Consider the following 27,489-nt stretch of genomic DNA (forward strand, 5'->3'; position numbering starts at 1 on the left):
TTGCATTTAAATTAATATGCATAATACTTGTTGTGTAACTCATTAAATAAGAGTCAATGTTTCGTTACTTTAGTCACGGTATCCTTCATACTTCAGTGGTGAATCGCTACATCGTGTTAATTTTCTATTACGGTTTGTATACTCATTGCTCAATGTGGTGTAATTATATTTATCCTACTTTTGATACATTAATAACGGCATTAAAATATTAAAGTGCCCATAAAATTATTATATTAATTGACACTAGTTATATAACACTCTTAAATTTTATATCATATAATAATGCTGCTATTAAATTTAATTTATATATTTGTTACGTCATCATTAATACATACTAAAGTTATGAATGTACACAGCTGATAAAAACAGGTGTCAACTAAAAATTGTCAAAATATTAGTGATGCCAACAGGAATAAATAAATTTGCCAACTTCAGAGTTAAATGTTATTGGTTGTATAAAATATTTTCTAAATTGACGCTAAAATATTTTGTATGTTTATTATTATACGGTTTAAGACGATTTAAAAATTATATTATATATTTTGCAAACAATAATGGTTTATTGATTCATTATTGTTTTTTAAAGAATAGTAAATAAAATATAAAACACACAGTTGTAGTAAACTATAAAATGAGTGACTTCACTGAAAAAAAATGTCTAGCCAGAGTATCATACTTACTTAAAAAATGGGTAATATGAATATAGTGACAAATAAATAAAAAATAGCAGCTGAAAAGGTAAACATAGTGTAACTAAGATTTAAAAAACAATATTTCACTACGTTACAGACACAAAGCAAAATGGATAAAGTTACATTTACACGCTATCCTATTTTATCATATCTTTCGCCGTTTTTAATGACGTTACAAATTTTTTCAAGCTATATATTTTTTTTCAGAACTGCTTAAATTATTATTAAAACGTAGCAACACTCTACGTATATAAAACAACTGTTGTGTTATGTCAAGCGTAACGTTCGTAAACGCCCAGCGCTATACACGCTTTACGTAAACAAAATTATGAGAACAAACTAAAGTACAAAATAAACTTTGATATATATTTGTTTGAGTAGGTGCTTGTTAGTGTGAGAATGTCTGTGAGCGCAAGCGCTGAAAATCTGTCAACAGATGCACAGGTAAGAATTCATAAATACTTTTCAAAGTGACTAATGAGTTCATCAAAATATCCAATCCATTTAAAAAATTTACGATAACTGTTGACATTTGCCACAACAATGTTCATAACCTTTGCTGCTTATATTTAAGCAGGCATCAATGAGTCACTAATAGTTCCTAATACGGAAGTTGCGACTTGTGCGCCCATAGCCCCCAGTGCAGTTGTTCGTACCATAAATTACGCGCCAACCTATTTATGCTCTTGCTTCTACTTTAACTTTGCGTCTATTATTAATTAAGCCCAATTTAATCTTGAATTTTACCTTAAATGTACTTGCATTTTAAAATATCACATTGTTTTTTGCAAAACATAGTTTTATATAATGATAAGTGTATTCATCAATAAATTATGTTATGTATATTATGCGAAATATGTAAAAAATGTACTAAGTAATATATTATTGGTAGAACACTGTTTTTTATCTGTCATTTAAACATGGATTTGTATATTATACATTATTAGTACATATTAAACATTGTTAAAGTTATTTATCAAATATATATTTTTAAAATATGTATTAACTCAATGCTTTCTAGGCGTAAAAAGTTTAAGCTATATAATAAATATTCATTTGCAGTTTGTCTATAACCGCGATATTAATTTACAGAAATTCAACTTCAGAATTACAAATTATTTTATGTATCCTTCATGTATTCATTTAAATTTAAATAATCCACTTTTATGTATTATAAAAATTAATATATACAAATATTTTATGCATCATGTGACACTTATCAACACAATTAAATAAAATTATTCAGTATGTATTTGGCACTTTAATGCATTTTTCTAAATCTATGAAATTACTAATAAAATCAAGAATCAAAACAAAAGATTTTCTCTGATATCGTAACATTTATTTAAATTGTTGTTGATTACAATGATTTCGAAACCTGTAATTCACATTTATTGTGTTTCATTATGTACTTCTGAATATAGTCAATTAATTATATGACTAGTTAAAGTTCTATTTTAAACACTAAATCATTTATTAAATTTGTGTACTTATATTATGGAATTTAAGAAGAACTATATTCTTGTTAAAACACAATGTTAGATATTTTTCGAAGAGTTTGAAATGGAACATTAGTAATTATTTAAAATCAACACCATAATTTTTGACATAATGTGTATGTGTACTAATGACATGTATTGATATTTAATAAATAATATAAAAATATGCTTGGATATTAAAAAAAAAAACTTTTACATGTTTAGATATTATAATTTTTTTAAATAAAAAGTTGAACTCACTTTCATTATTGCTATTTTTGTCTTATATTAGGAGGACCGGAAAGTAATATGTTTTTATCAAAAACCTAATTAATTATTACTACTCCGGCATTGAAAATTGTTTAGACCAAAAGTGAACATATTTTAATTAGAAATAAATACTTGTAAAAATGTAGTCATGTGAATTCAACTTAAGAAATAAACATTACTCTCCGGTTCCTCAAAAAATTTATATTATTTAAAATTAAAATTTACACATAAAGAAGAGTTTTTAACGTTCTTCAAAAGGATGTTGGATTTAACCTAAAGAGAAAGTAATAAACATTTTTATTAATCTTCCTTTATATCTAATGGTTTAACTGATTTGTAATTTTTTTGATACACAAAAGAAACATTTTCAAATCTTTCCACCAATTGCTGCCAAAGCAAACCACTACTAAGCACTCTAGCATGATCTGATTATGAATATTTTAATAACTGTGAAAAAGGTATGCGATAAGTATATTAAAGATAGTTCTGAACATTTTATAGATATAAAAGCATTTCTAAGACATTTTCACATGATGTTATGTATTTTCCTAAAAATATTACATTTATTTTCTTAAGAATATGCATGAAATCCTGTGAAAATTTATGATACTGCAAGTAATTAACCTCAAGGACCCGATGCATCAGCTTTTCATTGAGGTCATACAAAGGCAAACCAGTACAGTAGTCACTGACTCATGCATTTATCATTTGTTAATTGATCATTTTAATTTTTTGCAATCTGTATTTACTATACCTTGTAAACAGTATTGACAATGTTTTGACAAAAATATTTTATACCTATATGCATTATTATCTAGTTTTGTGCAGTAGATAGAAGAAAATGTGTAAACTAATAACAAAACCTTTACGAATACTTATAAAAAAATAGTTAACACAACAAATTAAAAGTGTATTTTTTTTAAGCTGCATGCCTCAAAGTCTCACATAGAAAATAACTCAAACACAGACAAAAAAGAAAACTCTTTGATCTCTTTAAAGAAACTGCTGGTTGATTAAACCTACAAATTTATTTATTAGTAAATTCATCAATTATGTTCCAATTTAATTGAAATTTTCATATGTTGTACAAAAAAGATTCTCTGTAAAAATACTGCAAAATTTGTTTTACCTTTTTTAGCAATATCAAATGATAACTCTTTGAAGATAAATGCAATTGATCAATTAGGAAATCAGTTGAGTTCATATTTTTGAATGTAATGGTTAAGTTCAAACAGATTGGGTATGAGGCGTAGCTGCTCTAGCAGATAGTTGAATATTTGAAATGCACATGCAATCTTAGTGCAGAAGAACTATGGTTTTGTCTAAACTGCGGGAACAGAAGACTTCTCAGATATACACACACTGGCACAATAAGGGGAACACAAAACAAAGGTATAGGTATTTTTTTTTAAAGTTTTTGTAAATCTTGAGATCTAGTTTTTACTAACGTGTAAATATCATCTTAAGAAATAACATACGATAAATATATCACACTTTTCATTTAACCGTTTGCTTTTAATAGTGCATATTGTTTTGACACAAAATGATTGATTTTTATCGTATGTTATTTCTTAAGGGGGTATTTACACATAAAAAAAACTAGATCTCATGATTTACAAGCACTTAACAAAATCTACATTTGTTTTATGCTCCCCTAATTACGTTTAATTTTTTATTAAACGTGTGTCTTACATTTTAAAATTTAATGTCATAACTAGGTTGCTCTCTGCGCGTACTCCTTCTGCCGAAACCCACACACTTGCTAGAGACGATTAAGACAAAAGAAAATAAACAAAAGATATCAAAACTGCGCGAGAAATCTCCATATCTATCATTTTTTTCTCTTATTTAAACCGATCGGTCATGTATAGTTTACGTATGAGCTGATACAAAATACTATCGAAAAAAATATTTTACCTCCGCGACCTGTCGCCGGAGACTGAAAAAATGTAACGTTTTTAGCCGTTAATTCGGCTGCTATTTTTATAGACATGTTTCCAATACCCAATTTTATCACTAAGAACTTGATAGCATACATTGAACCATTTCAGATTATAAGACAATAAAATAAAATCCAAGTCCTTAAGTAACTGTGATTAATAATGTTTATTTATAATAACTATGTCATCGGTATATAACATATATGACGTCATAGTTATTCAACTCGGACAAACCGTGTTAATCAAATATATTAGTACAACTTTACTGGCCAAACTATAAAGAGCAGACTAAAATTTATTATTATTTTATTTTCTCCTAATAGTTTTTATTAAGTATTCTTAAACATTTCTAACTATACTTCTATCCGGAAGAGGGATTACTTAAGTTATTACTCAGCAAAACGAAAAATTTGATTTTAAGTTAAATTTATACTTAGCTTTTATTTTTTTACCAACCGTTACTGCCGCCGAAACTAAAATTGGTGATATAATAATTGAATAAGATAATTATAATTGTATACAACAAATGTTTTCTTTCATATAATGGAATATTTGAAGACTTATATCAGCAATGTATCAAAATAAATAAATTATTTTTCATTACCTGGTTAGCTACGTAGTAACGCCATTTTTATTTTAAATAATGGATTTTAAACTAGTTAGGATATATCAGTTTCATGTTTTTGAACGAAGACTTTTGTTTATAGTATGATTTTTTGCCACTTTTATATTAAATTTATAGGCATCTATAAACTCTCTGTACATTGTGCTCCGAAAGTTTTGATACAAAAAAATGTTTTTTTTTTCGTATGGCAAAAACTAAATTTCATAATTTCGCTATTGTCCCCTTTTAAACCAAGGAACTTCGTCATACATTATTTTAACATCCCACCTATACTTGCGTCTGTGGAGTTCCAAACGTAAAAAAGTAAAAAACAGATCCTGCGGTGTTGCCAGGCGTTAGCGACAAAATGATTAAAAGTCATGGCTACGACACATTACTTGATGTTGTTTAGACAAAAAAGTTATACCTACTTTTCATGTTCTTAAATAAATAGTACAAAACTTGTATAAGTAGATATAAACAACCTTCACATGGAAAAACTATCCAATGTGCCTCATAACAGCTCCGTACAAAATTACTCGTCACGTAGTCTACAACACTGAGATATTTCAATTCGAAAAGTGCAATTTTTCAAACCTTCAACACGAATCACTCCTAGGGCTCAAATTCTTTTTGAAAAAAAAATCTTCACGTTCGTTAAAATTGAGGACATTTCAAAGAAGATGAAAGGTATGTTTTGAAAATTCATTCATAATCCTGCCCGATACGAACCTGCAGTCACCTCCGAAACCAATTTTTCAAATTTGACCGTATTGCTAATCTACTAATTAGCCGAAAAAGACATTGTCTGTTGAAAATGGAAAATAGCAAAAAAAAATCAACATACGCAGCCCGGCCGCCATCTTGAATTTATCTAATACTTGATACGTTAATAAATGTAATATGTTTGATACATTGCAAACCTCTATCTCCTTCAGGAGAGAAATTCGAATGAAGCTCGCCTTTTTAAAAAAATCTTGCACCCAGAGTGTTGCCAGTAGAAGGCGATGAAAACATTTCAATGTTATTATTATGACTGCGAGGCGTTTCCCGGTATGAGTTTTTCATAAAAAAATTGATGTTTCTTTTTTGCATATTTTTAATCCATCCTATCCAGAGAGGTAAAATTAGGAGTATTTCCGAAGAGGAAAATGGAAAATTTCACAAAACCGACGTCACGCGACCGGGAAGCGAGCGCTCGAACACGGCTTTGCGAGATCTCAGAGGCCATCTTGTTTTATTTGACTCGTCGTACTTTCATCGTGTAGATCGTCCCTCGATTACCTAAAAGCGACACAGATGTCGAGAAACATGTCATAGGGAAAAAGTCGGTATTCGCGGTGCGGCCGCCATTTTGAATTTCTTATATGTCCGATTTTTTAGGAGGTTGCATGAGAAAATGCGAAAACCTCCGCCGAACGTTGCGAACCTCCATCTCGTCTTCTTCTGGGAGAACGGCCGCTTCGATCGGTCGAGGGAAGTTGTAGAATTATATATAATAATAAAACTAGTTCAATGCGCACACGCAGATAGGAGTAGGGCGCGTAATTGACTTCGTACTCTGCCGGAAAGAAAAACGGGGTCACGTGTAAATAACCTGTACCGAAGAATTGAATAAAATATTAAAAATGACACCATTATCAATAGACTTCGTTATCACGTGTCAGTGGGAACAGAATAGGAAAACAAGGCAATATTTGCCACAGTTGTACATTTTCTCTCTCTCATTTTCTTCTTATTACAATCCTGTTAAGAACATTATATATAAAAGTTGAAATACATCAGGCATCGGGCCTAAAATAAAAAAAATAAAAATAAAAATACACTAATATATTTCACTTTTTTTATTGGTGTCATATAAAACAAATAAATATATTTTTTTGTTAGGTTAATATTGATGTATGCAATTATTAACCGTCAGTACAAATTAGCAGGCCAGCCCGTGAGCTGCCAAACACGCGAAATTCGAGTCGATTTGCCTAACGCGCGAAGCTTATAGCAAACCATAATTTCTAGTATTTTTTAAGTTTCTGCAATATTTTCTAGTTTTTTTTTCTCAACAACAGTTCACAAAGTTTTGTGAATCTTATAAAATAGTCACTTTTTTACAGTTCTTGTACAATTTGAATTTTAAATGGATCTTATTCTTCGGATCTTATTTTGAAAATTCATGAATAATCGCTCTTGGAAGTTTTGGTCGTGTTATCCGTATGTAATATCGTAAATTTTCACGTAAACTGCTTTCAGCCAGTTCAAATTTTTCGGGAGTTTTTGAAGATAGACTGGGCTCTGGCTATAGGCTGTTTATAGTCGAAGTAGTTTCGCGAAACCTCTGTAACTCGGGACTAATAAATTTACAGTTGGCCCATCACTTATCCGTCGAATACTGAAGTATGTAAAAAGTGCAACGATGGCGAACGCGCGATGCTAACTCCACCACTGAAATATCGTGACTGAGAAATCCGCACGGTCAACGATTCCAACCGCACCACCCAGCACTGTTTATTACTTTATAGTAATAATAATAAATTAATTGATCAAAGTACAGAAATGCATAATACATATAATTATAAATAATAGATGTACGAGTGATAACATGAGTACTGTTACTCCTCACATTAGGCAAGGCCTGTATCGCAGGGGTTTTTGTACTGAACATTTTGAAATAATCTTATTTCGTATGTCTTAATTAAAAACAAAAATCAGCCTCCAGGAACTTATTACAATAAATATCAAACTATGTCATATTACTCCCGCATTTCGCAATTTTGACATAACTTTCCAAACATGATGAGGTTTTATAACACATGAATTTAGATGTTCATTAGAAATTTGATCTACTATTTTAATAAAATTTCTAATTTTGCCGCTCTATGTAGTATAACTATTAAAGACTATAAAAACTTTTTAATTTTTGTCTAGTCTACAAGACTTCTTTTTTAATATGTACACTAGCAGCAAATTAGATACATACGTTATAAAAATAAGATAGTGGCCGCCAGTATTCAACAAAGTTGGAATTGTAATGTTTTAAACTGAATCAATGTAAAAAATGCACCGTTTTCCAAAGCTATGATATTAGTCTAATTGAAGTGGACTGGTGGATTTCAGCCATAGGACGTTTTTTAATAAGCACAGTTCTATTCATATTCATTACCAAGAAGACTGATCGTAAGCAGGCTTCATCTAGCGTCTTCCGATGAACTTAATAACGTCGTCCGTCCACCTATTGGGTGGACGTTCTACTTTTCGTTTGCCGGTTCCTGGTATCCGCCAGCCATCTATTCTGCGCATCGTGCTTCCTCCCCATTTTCACTTTAATTTGCATACACAGTCACATCACTCAAATTAGTGCCCAACTATTATCTCTACTTTTCAGCAACTCAAAATCAAGCAACGTCTGTCAGCTATCATTTACTCTCAAAATTTTAAATTCTGAATTGACGTTATGGATACTAGTTTTTAAATATGAAGTTAATGGTTTAAGATTTAAGTATCATCCAATTTAAAAACTGATGGTTCAAGTGAAAACTTTCACGATATCACTCCTGAAATAGTGAGTGCAAAATGTCTCTGATAAAAAAACCCCCATGACCTGAGATCTTAATCTCAACTGGGGTTATAATAATGGTTACTCTCTTTCGCCAATTTGTGATTCCATCTCATAAAGTAATCCCGACCATGGCTTATACTATGGCTCGTTGAGTGTCTATAAGTGACTATATTTAGTTCACATTAATTACGCGTTCATGGTGGGAATCGGAGACACCATTGCTTTGTGAAAAATATGAAGAAGTTTATATATAACATTGATGAAATCTTAATAAATTTTGGTTACACTATTGATGACCGTGTCAAAAATCATCTGTCATCTTTTGTAAACTTTATAAGCTACAGCACTCCCGAAATGATATACTGCGTGATAGCATCATATGTTATTAAATGATATGCCATAGAATTAGTGCTATGAGCATTTCCTAGAATGCTTTTAGTAAAACACCTAGCACCTGGGAGGTATGCAACGAGTGAAAAGACTTCCGTCCTGACATAACTGATTCATGCACAAAAACTTGTAGAAGACTTTGAGAAGATTTTAGCAGAAATGATATTATGGCATATAATGTCTTTCAACAGAAACTTCTAAAAACCCTCCTTTTCGTTATTATATACAAGTCTTTTCTACAAAGAGAACATTCCTGCAGACAAATATTCCTAGTACCACGAATAAGGCACAATTGTCACCAGATTTTACGTGTTCGTGGAAGGAATCGTTGTACCATACTTCTGCGACAATGCCCAATCAGTGAATATGCCTAAGTATGAAGTGTGCATTCAAATACTATTTAATTTTGGACATATTACAAACCCTTAATTTTAAAACCGAAAAACAAAGGAAGCGGTAATAATACAATATATTTAGGAAAAAGACTAGGGTCTTGACTTAATTTTGATTAATCTATAACAAATTGAAAATATTTTTTTAATTTTGCAAAACCTAATTACAAAAAAAAATACACGCACATTTGATTCATAAAACTGCTATTGGATTCAATGTAAATTTTTTACACATTTTATTTATAATCTGTTTGTTGTTTATAATCGTTTTTAAATTAATTTAATATTTATTTAAGCAAATTTATTAAATATAACACTTACCCCCAAAAAGAAATCCAGTGACATATTCGCGACAGGCACAATTCACTTCAAAATAAACATTGGACTTGAAAACTTGAAACGTTTCGATTAACGGCAACACTCGGCAACTGTCTGACAGGAAATGCGCGGGAAAACGCTCGCATCCCTCCCACCGCCTCTCTCCCCACCAATACGCTTTTCTACTTTACATAGACCTTGAACACTGTCAATTTTACAATACGAAATGTCATAATTAAAAAATACACATCATGTGCACCGAGTAATATCCGGCACAGGTAAACATTGGATCGTTAATTACAGTTTTATCAAATGTTTTTACGTAAAAACAACGGAGGCGTCATGTTTCACAACCAAAAACAATGACCCGCTTAAAGATTTTAATATTGAATTTTATAAATCGCCAAATAAAATAACAAATATAGCATCTAACATATTAAAATGAAAATGAATCGTATTGAAAATGATATATATGGTTCAAATTCAACAATTGTTTAATTGATGGATTACATTAATTTTTAAGGTCAAGTTTAATTTAAATAATAAATGCTTCAGACCTGCGACAAACAGGTAAAGGAAACTCAGTGAGACCATATTTTTGATTTTGTAATATAATTATGTGTTTATTTAATAAACATTGAAATAATCTAAAAATAAAAACATTCCCAAGGTGTGCTCTTTGTATGAAGTGATTTACCATATAGTAACTCTTAGTCCAATCCGGAGATATATTGCCGCCCCTAAGCTTTGCTACCTTAACGAAGGTTTTAGAGTAAGCTAGTGTTGCGCTCTACCTGTTCGAACCCGCAAAATCTGCAAATTCTACTCAGGCAGCAGAGTAAGCCAGGTAAAAAAAACATTAGCACGCTTAAGTTTTACGATATATTGTTTTAAATACATATAGAAGCTTTTTGAACATTGTCTTGAATATTATTGTATATAAATAAGCTTATACATTACCCATTGAATGTTTTGATAACTCAATGAAGTCTAGACGTTCACTACTGATCATACGACATAGTTGCGATGCTGGAGTTTCGTCCGCTCGTCATTCTCCTAGTGGCAACGCTTTCCGAAGTAGTAGTAGATTTTTTAGTCAGGCGTAGCAATACCGACCAAGACGAATTTCGGCTTTCTCTGGCACTCATGTGTTGGAATGTAAAACGGGTATTATCTACGAGGGACAGCCTAAGCCGTGGTGGGAGCCCTGAGTCTAGTCACTCCATAGAAGGACAGGGCAGAGGCGATCGAAGAGCTCGATGGTCCCTGAATCAGGTGAAATAGTAAGTAGCGGCCCGGACTTTGGCTTCCCGGGAGCTTTACTACCTTTAAAGAAATCTTAGGCTAGGCACTCGGCCGCTTGAAATGCCCTACCGCGGAATCTGCCACTTGAGTAGGAACGAAAGTCCGGTCCTGAAAAAATAGATGAAAACGAATCTATTATATACAATATATAAATACCAGAACACAAACACTTTTGGAAAATATTTTTGTGGGCATACAATTATTTTTCATACATCCATCGAGAAGCAACAGTCATCCCAAAAAACTACACAACAACTCAAATTATAAATAGCACGAATTGCTTTTTTCTGCAGTACCAAAACAGTGTTTATTGCACCAGCATTATCAACAGCAGCTGTGAAAGTTGTTGCAATAAACCGTGAACTGTTTTAACATTAGCTACTAAACTTAATTTTTACTTCTTTACTCTATCAAAATGAAGGCCCCATTGTACTGTCCAGTTATTATTCTTGTTAAATAACAGTGCCTCCAGACTTTCGGAATAAAAAAATGTAATGCAGTATCGCATTTCCTTATGCAAATTGGATACAAAACGTGGAATAATTGGCTGCGGCGCTCATTAAGCCAGAACAAAATAATGCTTGTACACATATTGACAGCAGAATTATATACAAATCCGATGTCCGTAGTTGTAGATAACAAGTTTCATATAAATTTATTCTTCAGTTGCTTATTAACAATAAAAGTTACACGAACGCATCCACATTCGACCAAACATAATACTAATCTGGAAAAATCTAGAACTTCGAGTAATACCTTGTTAGCGATTTCAACTTCGAGGGAAAAGTCACTTTTTTAGTCATTTCCTTAACTCTCACTTCACTAACTTCAGAAACTAATTGTTACGTGCAATTTTGCATTACGAGATTCTAGCAATATTTAATTCTATTAAAATTATATTAATTTAGCTCACTTTATTAATAATGGTTCTTAATATTTAGTATATATTATAAATAAATATCTTGCAAATTGCAATTCCTAATTCAGATTAATTTTAAATTGAAACTAACAAAATATGGTTGAAAAATTAGCTTCTTTCCGTTATACTATAACAAGGTTTCTTACAATATTTTTTTAATAATAATAAGCTTTTTAACTTTATTTAATGTAACGGAGAGGGATTACACAGGAGTTTATTGTAAAACCACACGTAGTTGCCTTTATGAGAATAACTAATTGTAATTACATAGATAAAGGTATGTGATTTTCTTTATTTCTTGTACTAATTTTATGTACATCGCTATTATTTTATATTAATTACTGGCATTGTGCAAAATTTATAATTATTTTTCTAGAAATTTCTCTCTGGGAGATACTATCTCTCCTATTATAAATTGCACGAAAATAAATTGTATTGATGTCACAAGAATTACGTTATAAAATAACGAGCAGGCTTATAATGTTGTAAAAATAATTAAAATAGACGGACCACGCTTTGCTAACTTTTATAAATTGATTCTATGAACCGACGATTTTTTTAAGCACTGTATTTTGTCAAAATGAGCTTGTCTGTTAAATCTGGGCCATTGTAATTTCGCATCTATACTAAGAGAAAAATTGCAGTATCAACTAAATTACTTCGATATGCTATTGTTATAATTATTGATTTGTACTTTTTTTTCGCTACATTTATCGCAATATTGCAATACATGTTGGGCCGCCTTTACACTATATTCAAGCAGGAGAACTGCACACCTGACCAGTCTCAAGTAGCTAACCGGTGCTTCCGGGTTCCAGTACCTTACCACCAGCCGGAAATGGCCACGTGTTAAATCAAAAAAACGAGATGCTTCAGACTCAAATGTCTAACAGAAACCCAGCAAGTATAAAACCTAAGTGCAACGACGAAGTCCTGTAGGTCCTCGTGAAGCTCCGTTGGACCGCGCCTATCTGCCTGCGGAACAGGAGCTTCGTAGCCGCTAGCGCCCATGCAATCTCTGCGTACAAAATAGTCGGCTTTAGCACCGCCAGATACATCGTCCTGATCTCCAAGTTCAAGCCAATATATCTTCGCAACCCAGACACTCTGATCACAAATGCCCTGGGCTTTCTTGTACAAATTTTTATTGTGACTCTTAAACGTTAGCCTATTATCAAGTGTGAATAATTTCCAGACTTCGCTAGTTTGATCACGTAGCGCACCTCCCATGCTCAGTAATTGGTTATCATACTTTCGCTTATTGGTTAGCACCATGAACTTTTTGTGAGGGGCCAACGTAAGCTTATTTCTGATATTTCATTTATAGACATGGGCAAGAACCTCATTGGCCTTACTCGAGATGTCCTGTGCTCTCTGCCCTAAGAAGACCAGTACGTCGTCATCTCCGCACAGCTGGTTGTGTATTCTGCTCATTGCCATCTCCCCTGCCTACGGATCTATGCACACACCTCTTGATGGTCTCTATAGCCCACTGTACCCACGTACTGTAGGGACAACTTGCGGTCGCTAAAATCTAATCTAAAAGAAATACCGAAAATGCGGCGCAGACTCATTGGGCAGCGATTTTCTACCAGCCCGCACCTTAAAACAGGCCAGGTATTATCGAAAACAAAAAAAAAGTGATACCAACGACCACCATCTCCTTTAACCGAGTTCGTAGAAAAATACGAAGCACTTTTATCTAAAAAGGTTTTTCGTTTTCACTATTTCTGAGATATCTAAATCTGTAAAAGTTAAATTAAAATCTGCTCAATATATGCGTACAGAAATAAACAAATTCGTTGCTAAATATTGATTATGATTCTGTTTAGTCTATACTGAATATCTTCGTAGCACTGATAACACGTCATATCGCTCCATGTAATGAATTTATATAAATAATTTATTTGGCGATAAATTAGCTACACAATTCAGAAGATACGAAACTCATTTTTTACACTAAAGAGTACCTTTGTATTTCCTATAAATCTTAATATATGTTTTATAATGTATGTCTTTATATATGTCCGATTCTTCAATAATCTTTATTTGATTTTTTGAAACATCGCTAGTCAAATATTGAAGGCGTATAATATTTGTCTTATGCATCCAATTATTTTCCGATTACTAAGTCCGACGTCGATACGAAGAATTGCGACTGCGACGACTTGTAAGAACTAGCGGATCGTGAATAAGTTATTTGCTTATTTACGCCGAGTGCATTGCTACCTCCGCGTTATCTAATTGGATTTGTTAGGAAGTAGTTTTATCTCTTCTCGAAGCTCCATTTTCATGTTTACAGCATAGTTATTTGTAAAGCAACATATATCCCGCGACTCCATCCCAGCGTGTTCGTTACAACTCCAACTGCTAATTAAAATCTACGTTGTTATTTCACAATAATAGAAGGACATAACTTTAATGACATTCCGCACTTGTTAATTGAGTGATTGCGCATCATATAAAATCAGAGAATTGAATACGAAAGCCCTTTGTAATTACCATTTTATAGATTCCACAATATAAAGTATTTTTTTAAATAGCACCTCTGGAAAATCCTGGCATCACACGACAAAATAAAATCATGCCTGAGTACGTTTCTCGCCTTAAAACTTAAAATGAAATATTGTTTTTATACTTTTTTCGAAATATTCTTTCAACGAATTGTTGTAGAAATTGAAAAGAATTTGCCTTTATATCACACTATTGTTCATCGTTTGAAACGAAGCCACCTGTTGCACCCAAAACAAGGTTGATAAAAACGAAAAATTGTACAGGCATTGGTTATGTTTATGTAAAAAAAAACCGGTAATGAAATAATCATACGTTCAAACGTCATGTTCCAATAGCTGCGGGGACGTAAATTTGTTATGTTAGGTCACGTGAACATTATTGTATACTAGCCTCGGGCACTTCGTTCCATCAAATACATTCCAATTCGCCAAATAATTGGAACCCGACTGTACGCATACGAAGGATACGTACTAGCAAACGTTGTATTCCTATTGTTACTACTCCAAACCCATTATCTCGTGTTGGATTAGTTTTAGTTTAATCCGGACAGTGACTTATGCATACAGTGACGGGTCACTGCATCAGATGCGTCTGTGAGTGGAAAACATTTAACTAATAACAATATTTACTGAGTCTGTAATATAGATTATATTGTTAGATAATAATTTTTGTTCATTAATAATTAAATATTATTTTCTTGTTAACAATCTTTATAATTTCTTAAAAAGTCCTCTCAATGAACTATTTATTTTATAGCACCACAAAAAGTGAAACTAAAAAATGGTTTCGCTTTCCTTCATTTTATTCCTGTAAAAATTAACATTAGCTAACATGAACAGTTCTATTGAAATAAACTCTTATTAACTGCGGCAAGCACTAATCGTTGCTCAATTAAAAGAATAGTGGAACCTCACGTAAAGCTGTATTTAAACTTATAAACTTGAACCGCACTTCCTGCGAATAGGAAGTGCTCCTAAAATCCAATAATATTACGATGCCTGATAAAATTACTTCCCGGCGAATCTAGGTCACCCAGGCTAGTACTGGAACCTTGTACAGTGTATGGTTTAATTTTTCAATTAGGTGCGTCCCAGTTCCTGTGACGTGACGTAAAGGTAATCGACAGGTATCGCTGCTACAAAGCGTAACATTTTGTTATCGTATATGGAAAGTGCAGTAAACACCTTTGATACGTTGCTAGCAAAAATTTACAATACATCAAATTAATATACTGTTCGTCAACGCTGTCAATTGTTTTAATTTCAATTATCGACATTGAGAGTACAAAGGGAATCATTATTTACACGTCACTGACAAAGGCTTTAAAGTCACAAAGGGTTTGTAGCGGAATATGTGTTGTTAACACATGGTTTCGGCTCATTTCGACAAATTGAGTACATTTTTAATTTTATACGCTGGTAATATACATGTATTTATCTAAGCTTTAAAGGTTAAAATCCCAAAGCTATAATAAATATTTGATAGAATGCTGTCAATATTCATTGGTTTATTAACTTTTTTTTAATAGGTGTTCTGCTACTTATAAATGTTTGTAGTACAATGGCTACCGTGTTTTGGGAGGAGGTGGGCGGGCTTATGTGTATTCTGTCATAATCAATAGTCGTCTTAAGTACTAAAAACTATTCAAACAAAATGTGTACCCCTGGATACTACGTTAAGGCACGTCTCAGGGCCTCCTCTGCTCCGGCACTCCATGTGCCACAGCAATAGAGAAATTAATCTTCATATTCTATTCGGGAAGATTTTATTGTGCGATGATTACCAGGTTTACCGCCAAAAATGCTCACCTATCCCGCATCCAATTTACCCACCAGGAAGGAGACCCTTCCTCTGAAATAAACAATTTTTATAGCTTCTATGACAGCTCACGTACAGTACCTATGTGACAAATCTATCTTAGCTTAGCAAATCTATCTTATCTTAGCTTAGCTTGCATAATTTATTAATGCTTGCAACTTTTGTTCCATAAAACGGTCGTGTAATGCTTGCATCATCCATAACAGATTTTATTCCGTGAAAATAATTGTGGAAAAATTATCATCTGAGAAATATCTTTCACTTTGACGTCAGTTTTCAAAGCTTTAGTAGCTATTTAAATACCTCTACTTCTCTTTAGGAGACGGTAAAATTAGACGCAAGTTATTTATTTTTACACTACTCTGTAAGGGTAGCGGGTTTTTGCAGGTTTTCTCTTTATTCTTCCTCACACAGCCGCCCGGTAAAATTCAAAAATATATGCAGAGTATATTTACTATACCACGATATTTCGAAGATCTTTAATACATTTTTTTCAAACATAATTACATTAACAGGGTACCCATATCGATGTGTGTGTTTATTTAATCATACATCCTGTCGATAACGACAAAACTTTCCCCGTTGTAGTAGTTTTAGTATTAGTATGTAGTATTAGTACTTGAAAACAAATATCTTTTAGTTAATGTAATTAATAAATCTTAATTAGAGAAATCTAGGCACCGACATTTTACGGCGAGTTGGCAGGTTTACTGGGCAGTTTGCAGGCCACATAGCGCGCAAAGAAGGGTCACTGGGGTCATAGGGTTCTGGAGTAGAGAACGAGGTTCGGCAAGCGCTGCGAGGGACTTCAACCTGCAGGTGGCTGGTCGACCTTTTATAAGGCTGTCAGAATATCCTCAATGCAGGCTATCCATACCGGTCTTTATAAAAAAGGGATAGGTCTAGGGGACGTCCATATCCAGCAGTGGATGTTCTACGGCCGAAATGATGATGATGCTGATGAATTGTAAATTAAAGAATAATATGATTCAAGTATTTGTAATTTCACGATTGTCATACTGTGTCGCAAAATTTAAATCATTAGTGCCGACCAATGAGCAACTTATATGGATATAAGCGTTTACTCAATAGTAAATATGCACTGCCGTTGAACAGTTGCTGCTGGTTTCCGATTCGCGAGCGCCTTCGTAAGTGTAATTACTGAACTCGGAAGACGCATTAATGTCTTGAGTTGACGAGTGTAAACTTGGTTTGACACAGAATTTGAAGTCGCCAATCTTGTCTATGTTGTTGATTGCGCTATGAAGATCCGTAGACGACTGAAAGCATTGTGTATTCTTCTATCCCAGCGGATGGACAACTTGAAGTGGCTGTGGGTAAGCCATACAGCACACAGAACCGTTGACTGCTGTGGCGTAACGGTGTAGTGGTAATGGAAACCATGGATCGGCAAGTGTAACGTAGCGTCTGTTCATCTTATGGGTGGACGGTACCACGTTCACTTTTCAATAAGATTGTACGTCGTTACGTACCATCTTGTTGAAAAGATGTTGATGACTGCATACGCCGGATAGAGTTGATAAGTTGGTTTTTGGACCTCCTTTTTGTTAGCAAGTAAAAGGGTAGTAATTCTATGAAAACTTTGTTATGCGTTTACATTCTGCTAATTAAAAAATAACAGATGTCACTAAGTATAACTTTTTTTTTCATCGAATTTCGGTTGACGAAAAATGATGTTTAAATTTTAATATTTATGGGTTATCCGAAGTACTTACCAGCGCACGAATACTCAGTACCTCTCACCTCAATACCAAGTCATATCAAGTAGAAATTAATACTAGAACACGAGATATCATAGGTTAAAATCGTCTTCTATAAAGAGAATCAATCAATACATGATATTGCGTCTATGTCTGTGCCGGGCAAACGACAGATGCATGTAAACTCATTCCTAGCCCGTACTCACTACTCACACTTGTGCACTGGTATTAATACACGTGTCAAGTACAGTACGGTACATCATTGTTAAAAGCTTAGTGACTAAATTGAATTTAAATAAAAGCGTTACAATATGAATAGGCCGAATAATTTATTACTAACTACAATTATTTTAAACGACTACGTAATATCTAGTTATTATAGATCATATCAATTATTTAAAGGTACAACGAGCGTTTTAAAGTTTTGAAACGCCATCAGTTCGTACGACAATTTAACAAGTTCAATACAACCATTATCTAAGAAATTACACGGGTTTTAACTTTAAAATAACTAACATAACCCTTTTCAGCATGATAGTAATCTGATATAAAGATGAAAATATACAAGATAATTTAAATCCATGTTTTATTGTCTATAAGCACGTTTCAAGCACGGAGTTGGTTTATTGGATTTTATTAGTTCGTAAAATCAATAAAGGTAAATGTAGATATAGGTCAGAAATAAATGCAGATCGACAGATCTAACTCTTTTATGTCTTATTTTTATTAAAACTACCACATTTATAATTTAGTAGAAATAAAACTCAATGGAGCGCCGGCTGGCATTATATTTTCTCGTTTATAATACATTCAACTACTAAAATTCCAAAAATAGTGTATTGATTAAAGATATATATATACAAACCGCGGTCCGGGCTCCGGTTCCCGCGAAAATAATATCCCCGACCTGCCCCACTTCCGACAGCTTGAAGCTCTTTGTGATTCCTCTTTCAAATAATATCTCTGGCTGTAATTTACACGTGTTTCGAGGAGAAACATATCAGATCAGGAATGTATTAAAAATGTTTCGTATCACGGTGTCTTATTAATAAACAGAACAGGGTTTTTGCCGGAGTATTGATAGGCAGAAGAATGGCGACGTAATTCTTTTATTGATCACTCGATCTCGTATTTTGCTGTTATTGTTTTAGTACGCGGATTTTTAATATACTAAAAAGAAAGATCAGTTGTTTTAGACACCTCCAGCGATGTTAATTGATTTTATTTTTTGATAGTTTAATGTGTACTATTATAGTTTTATTAAACGAAAACAATGGGCGATTTATTACGTCGTCAAATATTGTATCCGTCGAACCGACACCAGTAGGTTCCCAGATTCCGGTCTTTATGGCTGAAATTATAATGATGGTAAATTAAACTAAATATCAACTTATACTTTATTGATGATTGGTGCATCGCTGCTTCCTGTAAAACCACTGTAACCAAGTAGAGGGCCCATTTCCCTTTGAAGATCTTTTCCGAGTTCTCTTTGAAGTAGAATTTGACGAAGTTTTTTCCTTATTACATGCGGTGCGGATGTTCTTGAATTTTCTAGAACGATAGGCAACCAATTGCTATCATATAACCTTGTTTTTTTTTTGTTTTTGAAAACATAACAGCTTACCTCAAAAAACGGTACTCTCTTTCTTGTGTAAAGAATTCATCTAGAGGAAATACGCACTGTGGAGATTTTCTCTTGTTTTCAGGATGTCAACGTCAAATACAGCATTTAGAGCATTACCGTCAAATGTCAATAACTTCATGCAGCCAATCAATGCGACGGCGTTTTTAAAGCACAAAGCGCCTTGTGTGAAAAATATTTTGAATTTCACGAACACCACTGAAAAAGCTTGCTTGCTTTGATAGACTCTGTTAGACTACCATGTGCCGCACAATTTTGATTTCAGCTTCAGAAGTCGCTATTGTCGTTGTTTACACGGATCTCAAAAGTATTATAACTACCTTTGAACTCGATATAAATAGAAGGAAGACATTGAGCTTCTTCCCCAAATGCCAACCAAAGTTTATCTGACTTATCTTTATTGCTGACTGGGATCGCAACGAAAATCTTTAAAATCATACAACAAAAACTTTCATGTATTTTATCCATATGACGCTGAAATCTTTACAAAACAGTACGTATTTATTGAAAATTAATAACTGATTGTTGTTCTACTCTATACCTGCGTATAGAATAAATTTGCAATTTCGTAAATAATTTTTAAACTGGCCCTTTGTAAAAAAAACCTTTATTGTTACCGACGTATTGTAATTGTAACTAGAAATATATTTTTTGGTTGTTATAAATTAAAATATTAAATTAAAATATTGGTCACGAATAAAGTGAAGATAATAGCGTCGAGGTAAATTTGAGTTTATTACGGTTTTATTATATGTTTTAAGATGACTTTATGAATTTAGATTGACGCGATGAGAAGAGAATCAATCAGTTCGTTAATGTATTTCCACTTGCTTGAAGTCACTGTAATTGCTGCCTCACGACCTGGCGCTTCTTGTGTTTACTTTTGAAATCTATCTATCGTCTTTGTTTACGATGCAAGAGCCTTTGATATCCATACTGCATACAGATGCATGTCTCTTTATAAATTAATTTATCTGTTAGTAGTTTTGAAAGTAATTTTTTTTTAACTAACCAATAACAGCTTTACATTTAGGTACAATTTGTTGCCATTATAAGTTGTACAAGAACTTGTTACTACAATATTTATTTTTAATTATTTAAACGTTTATATTTGCGTTTGAGCACCATAATATTTCTTTCCAATAAGTTTCCAATTAAAAGTATAGCCGATGAAAAACTTTGAACTTTAATTGCGTTTTATTTTAAATTGGTACGCTGCGTCGATTAGGGTTCGATAGCGCTAATCGAATATTTTTTGTTAATATTATAGACATCTTATTTTTGTGTTTTTATTGTAAAAACGAGCCAGAAACCCAGTATATTATAATAGATTGGCTACTGCGTGACAAATGATCTTCAGAACTTTTCGAAATACGAGATTCTACATGGCTCTTATTTGTTTAAGTTCGGCAAGTCATTTAAAGGATTTTTTTTCTAATTTGTATCGCCAGTATTTTTTTTTACGATTTTTTTTTCGCTTTTACTAAACGCAGACAGTTGAGAGAAGGTTGACGCTATTTGATACGGATCTTTCTTCTCCCAGCTGCGATACACGACAGCGTTTCATAATTATTTTTCTTACACAATTTTCTCTTATGGGTAAATACAGCTAAAATTTATACATAGTAACAATAAAATTTGGAAGTTGTACTCAATTATATATTAGTTGGTACATTATTTTATTTCAAGTCGCTGCCCAAGCGCTACAGACCGTTAAATGCCTTGAGGTTTAAGACAATGTGCCGGGCCAACTCATTAAAGGATTCTGCAGTAGATTTTTTTCTTGAGAAGGTCCGGTAAGTTGAACGGAGGTGGAGGTATATTAAGGTTTTCACATAAGGTCATGTGGTTACGTCTTTTAGATTCAAATCGGGAGCAGTATCTGAGTAAGTGATGAAATGTCTGTACTGTGGAGCTGTCACATGTTAAATTAATCTATCGAGAGATACCTGTATTAATTATCAGTCAATCAATACGTGATTGCAATTTCACGTCGCGACTTCGCGTATGTATTCTTCGCTGGTAAAACTGTTTAATCTGGTAATATTATATTCAATCCTAAAAGAAACGGCGTCATGTATGTTAGGAAAAATTGTAGCAAACAACTGTTCCACTCCCTTGCTGAATGAATTACAAACGACGAATACAAACCTTTTATTGTTAGCAAATGATATTTCAGAACACGCCCATTAGACTACGATCGGTCTAACCTGTGGTTAGTAAATGTCAAAAGTGTAAACGTTATTAATCGTGTTTTGATGATAGTTTGAGTCAAAGGATATATTTTTTATGTGTCACAGCCGGCTCATACCTACCGCGATACTGAGCGCGTCTTGCTCTTTATCACACACGTGATGAGAGTTTTACATTACAATCTGATGCAGATACGCATTACCTTCATCTAATGTTATTATAATAAACTAACTGCAGAGTTTGGTTAAAATTTCTTGGTTGACGACTAAAGTTAGACACTCAGCTATGCGCGTTCATATTATGGTCTTCGACTATAGTCGAAGCTCGGCTATGTGTATGGTTTTCTGGCTTTTAACTTTTTTTCGTTTCACTATAACTTAATTAAAGTAAGTAAGTAAGGCTTAATTAATGTTTTGACGGTTTACAAAGACACCGACTTTTTCCGTTTTATATAAAAGGAGATAATCTTTTCTACAGCACAATTATTGTTCAAAATTGCTGCACAGAGCCTACGAAACTGTCTCGTTTTTTTAAAGAACTTGATAGCTTCGCCCAGACTACAACGAAGCCCTTCTCAATCTGCTAGAATCTTATTGTCAATTAAGTAAAGTACGTTATATGTCTGCGAAAAGCCGAAGTTCATGCCGCGTAATGAAAACTCACTAGAAGTATTTATTTCATATGTTGCTGTTTTAAGAATGTTAGGCAATGTATCTTTTATATTGTATAGATATTATATATTTCAAATGAAATCTAGAAGCGTGAATATTGTAAAAACAAGTTGTAATTGCACATTTATTTGTGCTTTTCTTTGCTACTGTGCAACAAATTAATACCTATCAAATTTAAATGGCTATTTAAAAATTATTTAATAATGATTTCCATTTATTATTGATAACCGACTCTCAAATTGAAAATCCAAAAATAATTTTTTTCACCATACACATTCTATCGCTGCTTATTTTTTTTAATTTAAAATTATAATGGTATTAAGTCCGCTGACTTTTGTAATCGATGCTGGATAAAGAAACCAAAAAAATAATGATGGTACAATTTGTGTAAATGAAATGCAATAATGTGAATTCGGAACAAAGGTATCGTATGATCCGATTTAAATTGATAATTACGGAACCCAATATTTCATTAATACGAAAACTATTTAAATACTACTACTGAATTGTTTCCCGTGAGTTAATCTCGTCCTTTGTACGCACTCGCAGAAGTACCGTAGTGTGCAGCGACGCCTGTGTGCCCGTGTGCGTGACGTGCAGCCAGCGATTTCAATCTACTCTAGCACAGTGTAAATTGCACTTCCGACCGCTCAAACGCGTCCTAGCCGCTCTAACGCGTATTTCGACTTCTCAGATTTCGTGGTTAGTCATTTTTGTGGTAATTAATATCCTTAAGGACGAAACTTGGCCATCATATCAGTGTTATATTAGATCAACTAGTTGATTTACGTGTATAGTATTGCCCATCGATTTATGTGTTAGTAAATATATTTTTTGCGTCTCTTTGTTTAAATATTTGTTTGCATTTAATTTGCATGATTTATATTATTGTTGCTGTTGTTTTAAATATACGGGCTCAAACATAAAAGTTCAGTTTGAAATTTTAATTCTAATTATTTCAAATAATTAAATAATATTATTTTGACGTTACAACAGATTAATTTATTTTATTTAACTATTAAATAATAAAAGTTAATATTTAAAGTTTCTTGTTAACGAAGTAAGCGTGAAATCGTCTTCAAGCTTAAGCCAAAGAAGATGCCTGCGTAAGTATTACTATATGTTTTTCAATAGAGATAAAATATTTAAATCTGACCAGGTTAAAAAATTGGATTTCGAAAATTAAATTCATAGAATGAACTAACTGGTCACTGCAAGGTCGTTTATACAATAAACGTGATCTATTATAGTCAAGTCATTGTTTCATTAATCATCCCACTATTAAAAATCTGGCTGCACCAATTTGTTTCCAATCAAAATTATTGCAGCTTTTAAAATGCGCCGGAAAAGCTGTTAAGTTATAAAAGATTCACGCGCCCGTAGGTAAAACATAACTAATATTTTTTATATTTTAATTCAAATATACTTTTTGACTGATTCCTGTGTATGTTAAAAAAGTTCAAATTGGTTTCAAAGTAGAAAGTTATGTGAAATTGACACATTTTCTTTTATTTTTTTTTTTATATGTTCCGTTTCTGATATGAATTGATGAATTTTTAATAAAAATCTATATATATTTACAGAAATATTTTTTGTCACAGAAATTGAGTAGTGGTCATTATTATTAAACCTCATTTAGTTTTTTTCATCTAATTTTGGTTTGGTAACATAAATAAAATTTCTTAGTACAAAAATAGACGGTTAAATTCATACAAAATTTGTTGTTTTTTTCTTTGTGTGATTATTCTAGCCAATTTCAATAATTTATTTTTAAATGTTTTTTTTTCCTTTTGAATAATATTTCTACATTATTATTGACGAACTGTATTTTGATTTTGGGCCCGTAAATATAGTTTTTTATTATAATAGTACACTTTATATCTCAGTATGTGAAAATATTGTGTTTCTGTTACATATTAGTTAATTAATTCCACAAAACAATATATAAATATTGTTTTGTGGAATTGATTAATTAACTTTATGTACTGCGGTTTTATACCTATAAAAGTAGGTACACGGTTCAACCAAGTTTTTCTACGCATTCATGCCTTTTAATAAATACAAAGTTTTTCGTGATTTACAGGACCTTTCGCTTAACTTTCACAAATGCTGTTCTGGAAATGATTCAGACACTGTTACGGGGATGAAAGCTCCATCCCATATTTAACAATGGCGCTCTGATCCTTGATGCTTTTAGGTTATGAACATAATGGTAATGATGTTTTTTAACATATTGTGGTATTTGTCGACATGTATTAAATTGTAAAAAGGTATTTATGATGGACATTTTATAAAATAGTTTGTAATTATTAATTTTGAAGGATGACTTGGAGTGGGGTGAAGAAAAGATTTGTATAATATAAAATGCCTATGTTCCTCATAATTCCAGAGTTGCGATGGAGGTTCTATGTGTTTGGAATTGGCGCTTGAAGGCGAGAGACTTTGTAAGGCAGGCGATTGTCGCGCAGGTGTAGCTTTCTTCCAGGCAGCCATACGTGCCGGAACGGACGACCTGCGAACACTTAGCGCTATATACAGTCAACTCGGCAATGCCTATTTCTATCTAGGAGACTACAGTAAGGCCATGCAATTTCACAAGCATGACCTCACATTAGCTAGGTAATAAAATTGCTTGAGTATTATTTATCTAAACCCAAGTAGACAGACATTTTTTTATACCAAATTTAAACTTAAAACGTAATATAACTTAAAATTATTATCAAACTTATTTTTCCTATATCATCTCACATATATATTTTAATTTGTTACATTATGTTTTTAATTAACAACCGTTTTATGTTTTTACATATAATCGGTCCTCGTGTCGGCGAGAAGTTCCGACGGAAAACCGCGACTATCCGTAATAAAACAATTAAATAAATGGTAGTGGAAATAACCTTTTTTAATATTTTTCTACTCATTTTTCCTTTTTGTTATTTATTATATATATCAATATTTTTTATTATTGACTCATCATTGCTTAATAAAAGTTTTCTTTGAGTAATTTTGTTACTAAAAAAAAATCTCTGGCGTTCCTCTTGCGGTGGATGTTTTAACTTTGGTTATTTAGTTTGATTTTTGTTCGTTATATTAAATTTTATTTTGTTTTAATTAGTTTAAATAAATATAGAACATTTTCCAAATTAACGATTTAAAACCTTGACATGAGAGATATAAGTTTTTTCTTTGTTTATTATAACCACACTTATAGCCTGATGGAGCAAGACTTTACTGGGAGGGTCTTTACCTATCTACCATGATTTTAGTAGGACATAGAACGCCCACGGCTGGACAGAGGCCGCTTCACTCGTTATATTTCAATTATTAGTTTTATCACATATAAGGGAGCTTCTATTAAATGTTTTTAAAATAATTGCTTAAACTTTTTTCACCACACTTTCGGTTTGGCGACCGATAGGTTTATGTATTACGAGGAATTGATCTTACTAGAGCCTGTTTACGTAACATAATTAAGTAAATTCATAGAATGTTAAAAAATTCGAAATTTTTATTCAGATAGTTATGTTGTGTTGAAATCTATTACTAATTCCTGGTAAACCGTAACGTATCGATCTAACCAAATGGATTGCTTTGATATCGGAGCAATCGTGATTAAACGGCGCCAAACAGGTAGTGTAACCACATTCATGACCGCTGTATCAATGTTAATTTCGAAGTACGTGAAGTTACTGAACAGAGGAATCGAGCTACATGTGCACGCCAACCGCAAATCTTATTAGAGCCAGTTTAGTCAAATCTAGTAACGTCTAGATTATCTAGATATGTTTGCACTTTATGCACCAAGTTCAACTTTTTGATACAAGAAGTTGAAAATTTCACTGATTACAATGAACAATAGTCATTTTTAAAAATAATGAAAAGCTTGTTTTTGAAAATTTATGGTTTTTGAATAGTATTAGTAATAAAAGTTTTATATACATTTATTAAATACTCATTATATGAAAGAAAAATTGTGTATAAAATAAATGTATATAAGTTGAAAGTTTAACAGAAATGTTTAGTTTCCTAGTATACATATAGAATATTTTATCACCCATTTACGATATTTTCGTTTGTCACAAAGCGAAACCCCAGTTTAATAAACTCCTATGCATTTGTTCAAAATATAGATTGATTTTCCATGAAAATTATTCAATTATACACGAGTCGTTCTTTAATTTAACAGTAACTTTTTTGTATCGTTAAAAGTCGTGTACGAAGTCAACTCGGTTTAACTATTCCTCCAAAAAAAAATCACTATCCAGGGTCCCTTTACGAGAGAGTCGAAACACTAAAGCTTTGAACGATTCCTGATACAAATTTCACTAGTTTCCACCTATAAATTGATTACCCGCACATCGAGTCGTCGAGTGACGAGCAAAGGGATGTACAAGCACTCCAATTTTAATCTCTTTTTGAATCTCTTTTTTATATACACCTAGAGAATAATGAAATGAATGTTGAGAATATTTCGCCATCAAAGCAAGCAGCATCCTAATATTTACAAATAAAATTGTTATTAATTTATGTTATAAACATCTTCAAATTGAATTATTTGCGTTAAAATAAATTTTGACCGCGAACTGAAACTGGATTTTTTTTTGCGTTCTAACTTCTTGTGTCGGCTGTTCGGACTGGAAATAGATCAAGTGGTAATGTGTCATGTGTTTTCCTACTATAATTATCGAAACTAATCAAAAGTTTGCCCACAGGACAATAAATGATAAACTCGGTGAAGCAAAAGCATCAGGTAACCTAGGAAATACTTTAAAAGTTATGGGTAAATTCACTGAGGCGATTCAATGTTGCAAAAGACACCTTGAAATATCCCGCTCTTTGGGTGACAAACTCAGCGAAGGGCGAGCTCTGTATAATCTGGGCAACGTGTATCATGCTCAAGGAAAGCATTTAGGAAGGGTCGGACAGAACGATCCTGGTCAATTCCCACAAGAAGTCAGGGAATGTCTGTTGCAAGCAGTCTCATATTACGAGTAAGTATTTTAATTTTTATTTCATCAATTTTTTATCCTTATGAGGTGTAAGCTGATATTGTGTATTATTTATGGAAT

The 27,489-nt window shown here is 32.6% G+C and overlaps 1 protein-coding gene across 1 annotated transcript in view; it reads left to right on the forward strand.

Annotated features, from left to right (window-relative positions):
- The first annotated feature begins 985 nt into the window (after nucleotides 1-985).
- The window catches only part of pins (G-protein-signaling modulator pins), a 46,604-nt gene continuing 20,100 nt past the window's right edge, over nucleotides 986-27,489 (forward strand). The window contains exons 1-3 of the mRNA XM_068762168.1: nucleotides 986-1,136; nucleotides 24,810-25,039; nucleotides 27,133-27,411. Of these exons, the coding sequence (XP_068618269.1) occupies nucleotides 1,092-1,136; nucleotides 24,810-25,039; nucleotides 27,133-27,411 (554 nt within the window). The 5' untranslated portion in view covers nucleotides 986-1,091. The remainder of the gene's footprint in view (nucleotides 1,137-24,809; nucleotides 25,040-27,132; nucleotides 27,412-27,489) is intronic.

Source organism: Battus philenor, unplaced genomic scaffold (genome assembly GCF_028537555.1).
Source record: "Battus philenor isolate CCGP_79_NKW_IND1 unplaced genomic scaffold, ilBatPhil1.0.hap1 SCAF_1, whole genome shotgun sequence".
In the NCBI taxonomy this organism is placed as follows: domain Eukaryota; kingdom Metazoa; phylum Arthropoda; class Insecta; order Lepidoptera; family Papilionidae; genus Battus; species Battus philenor.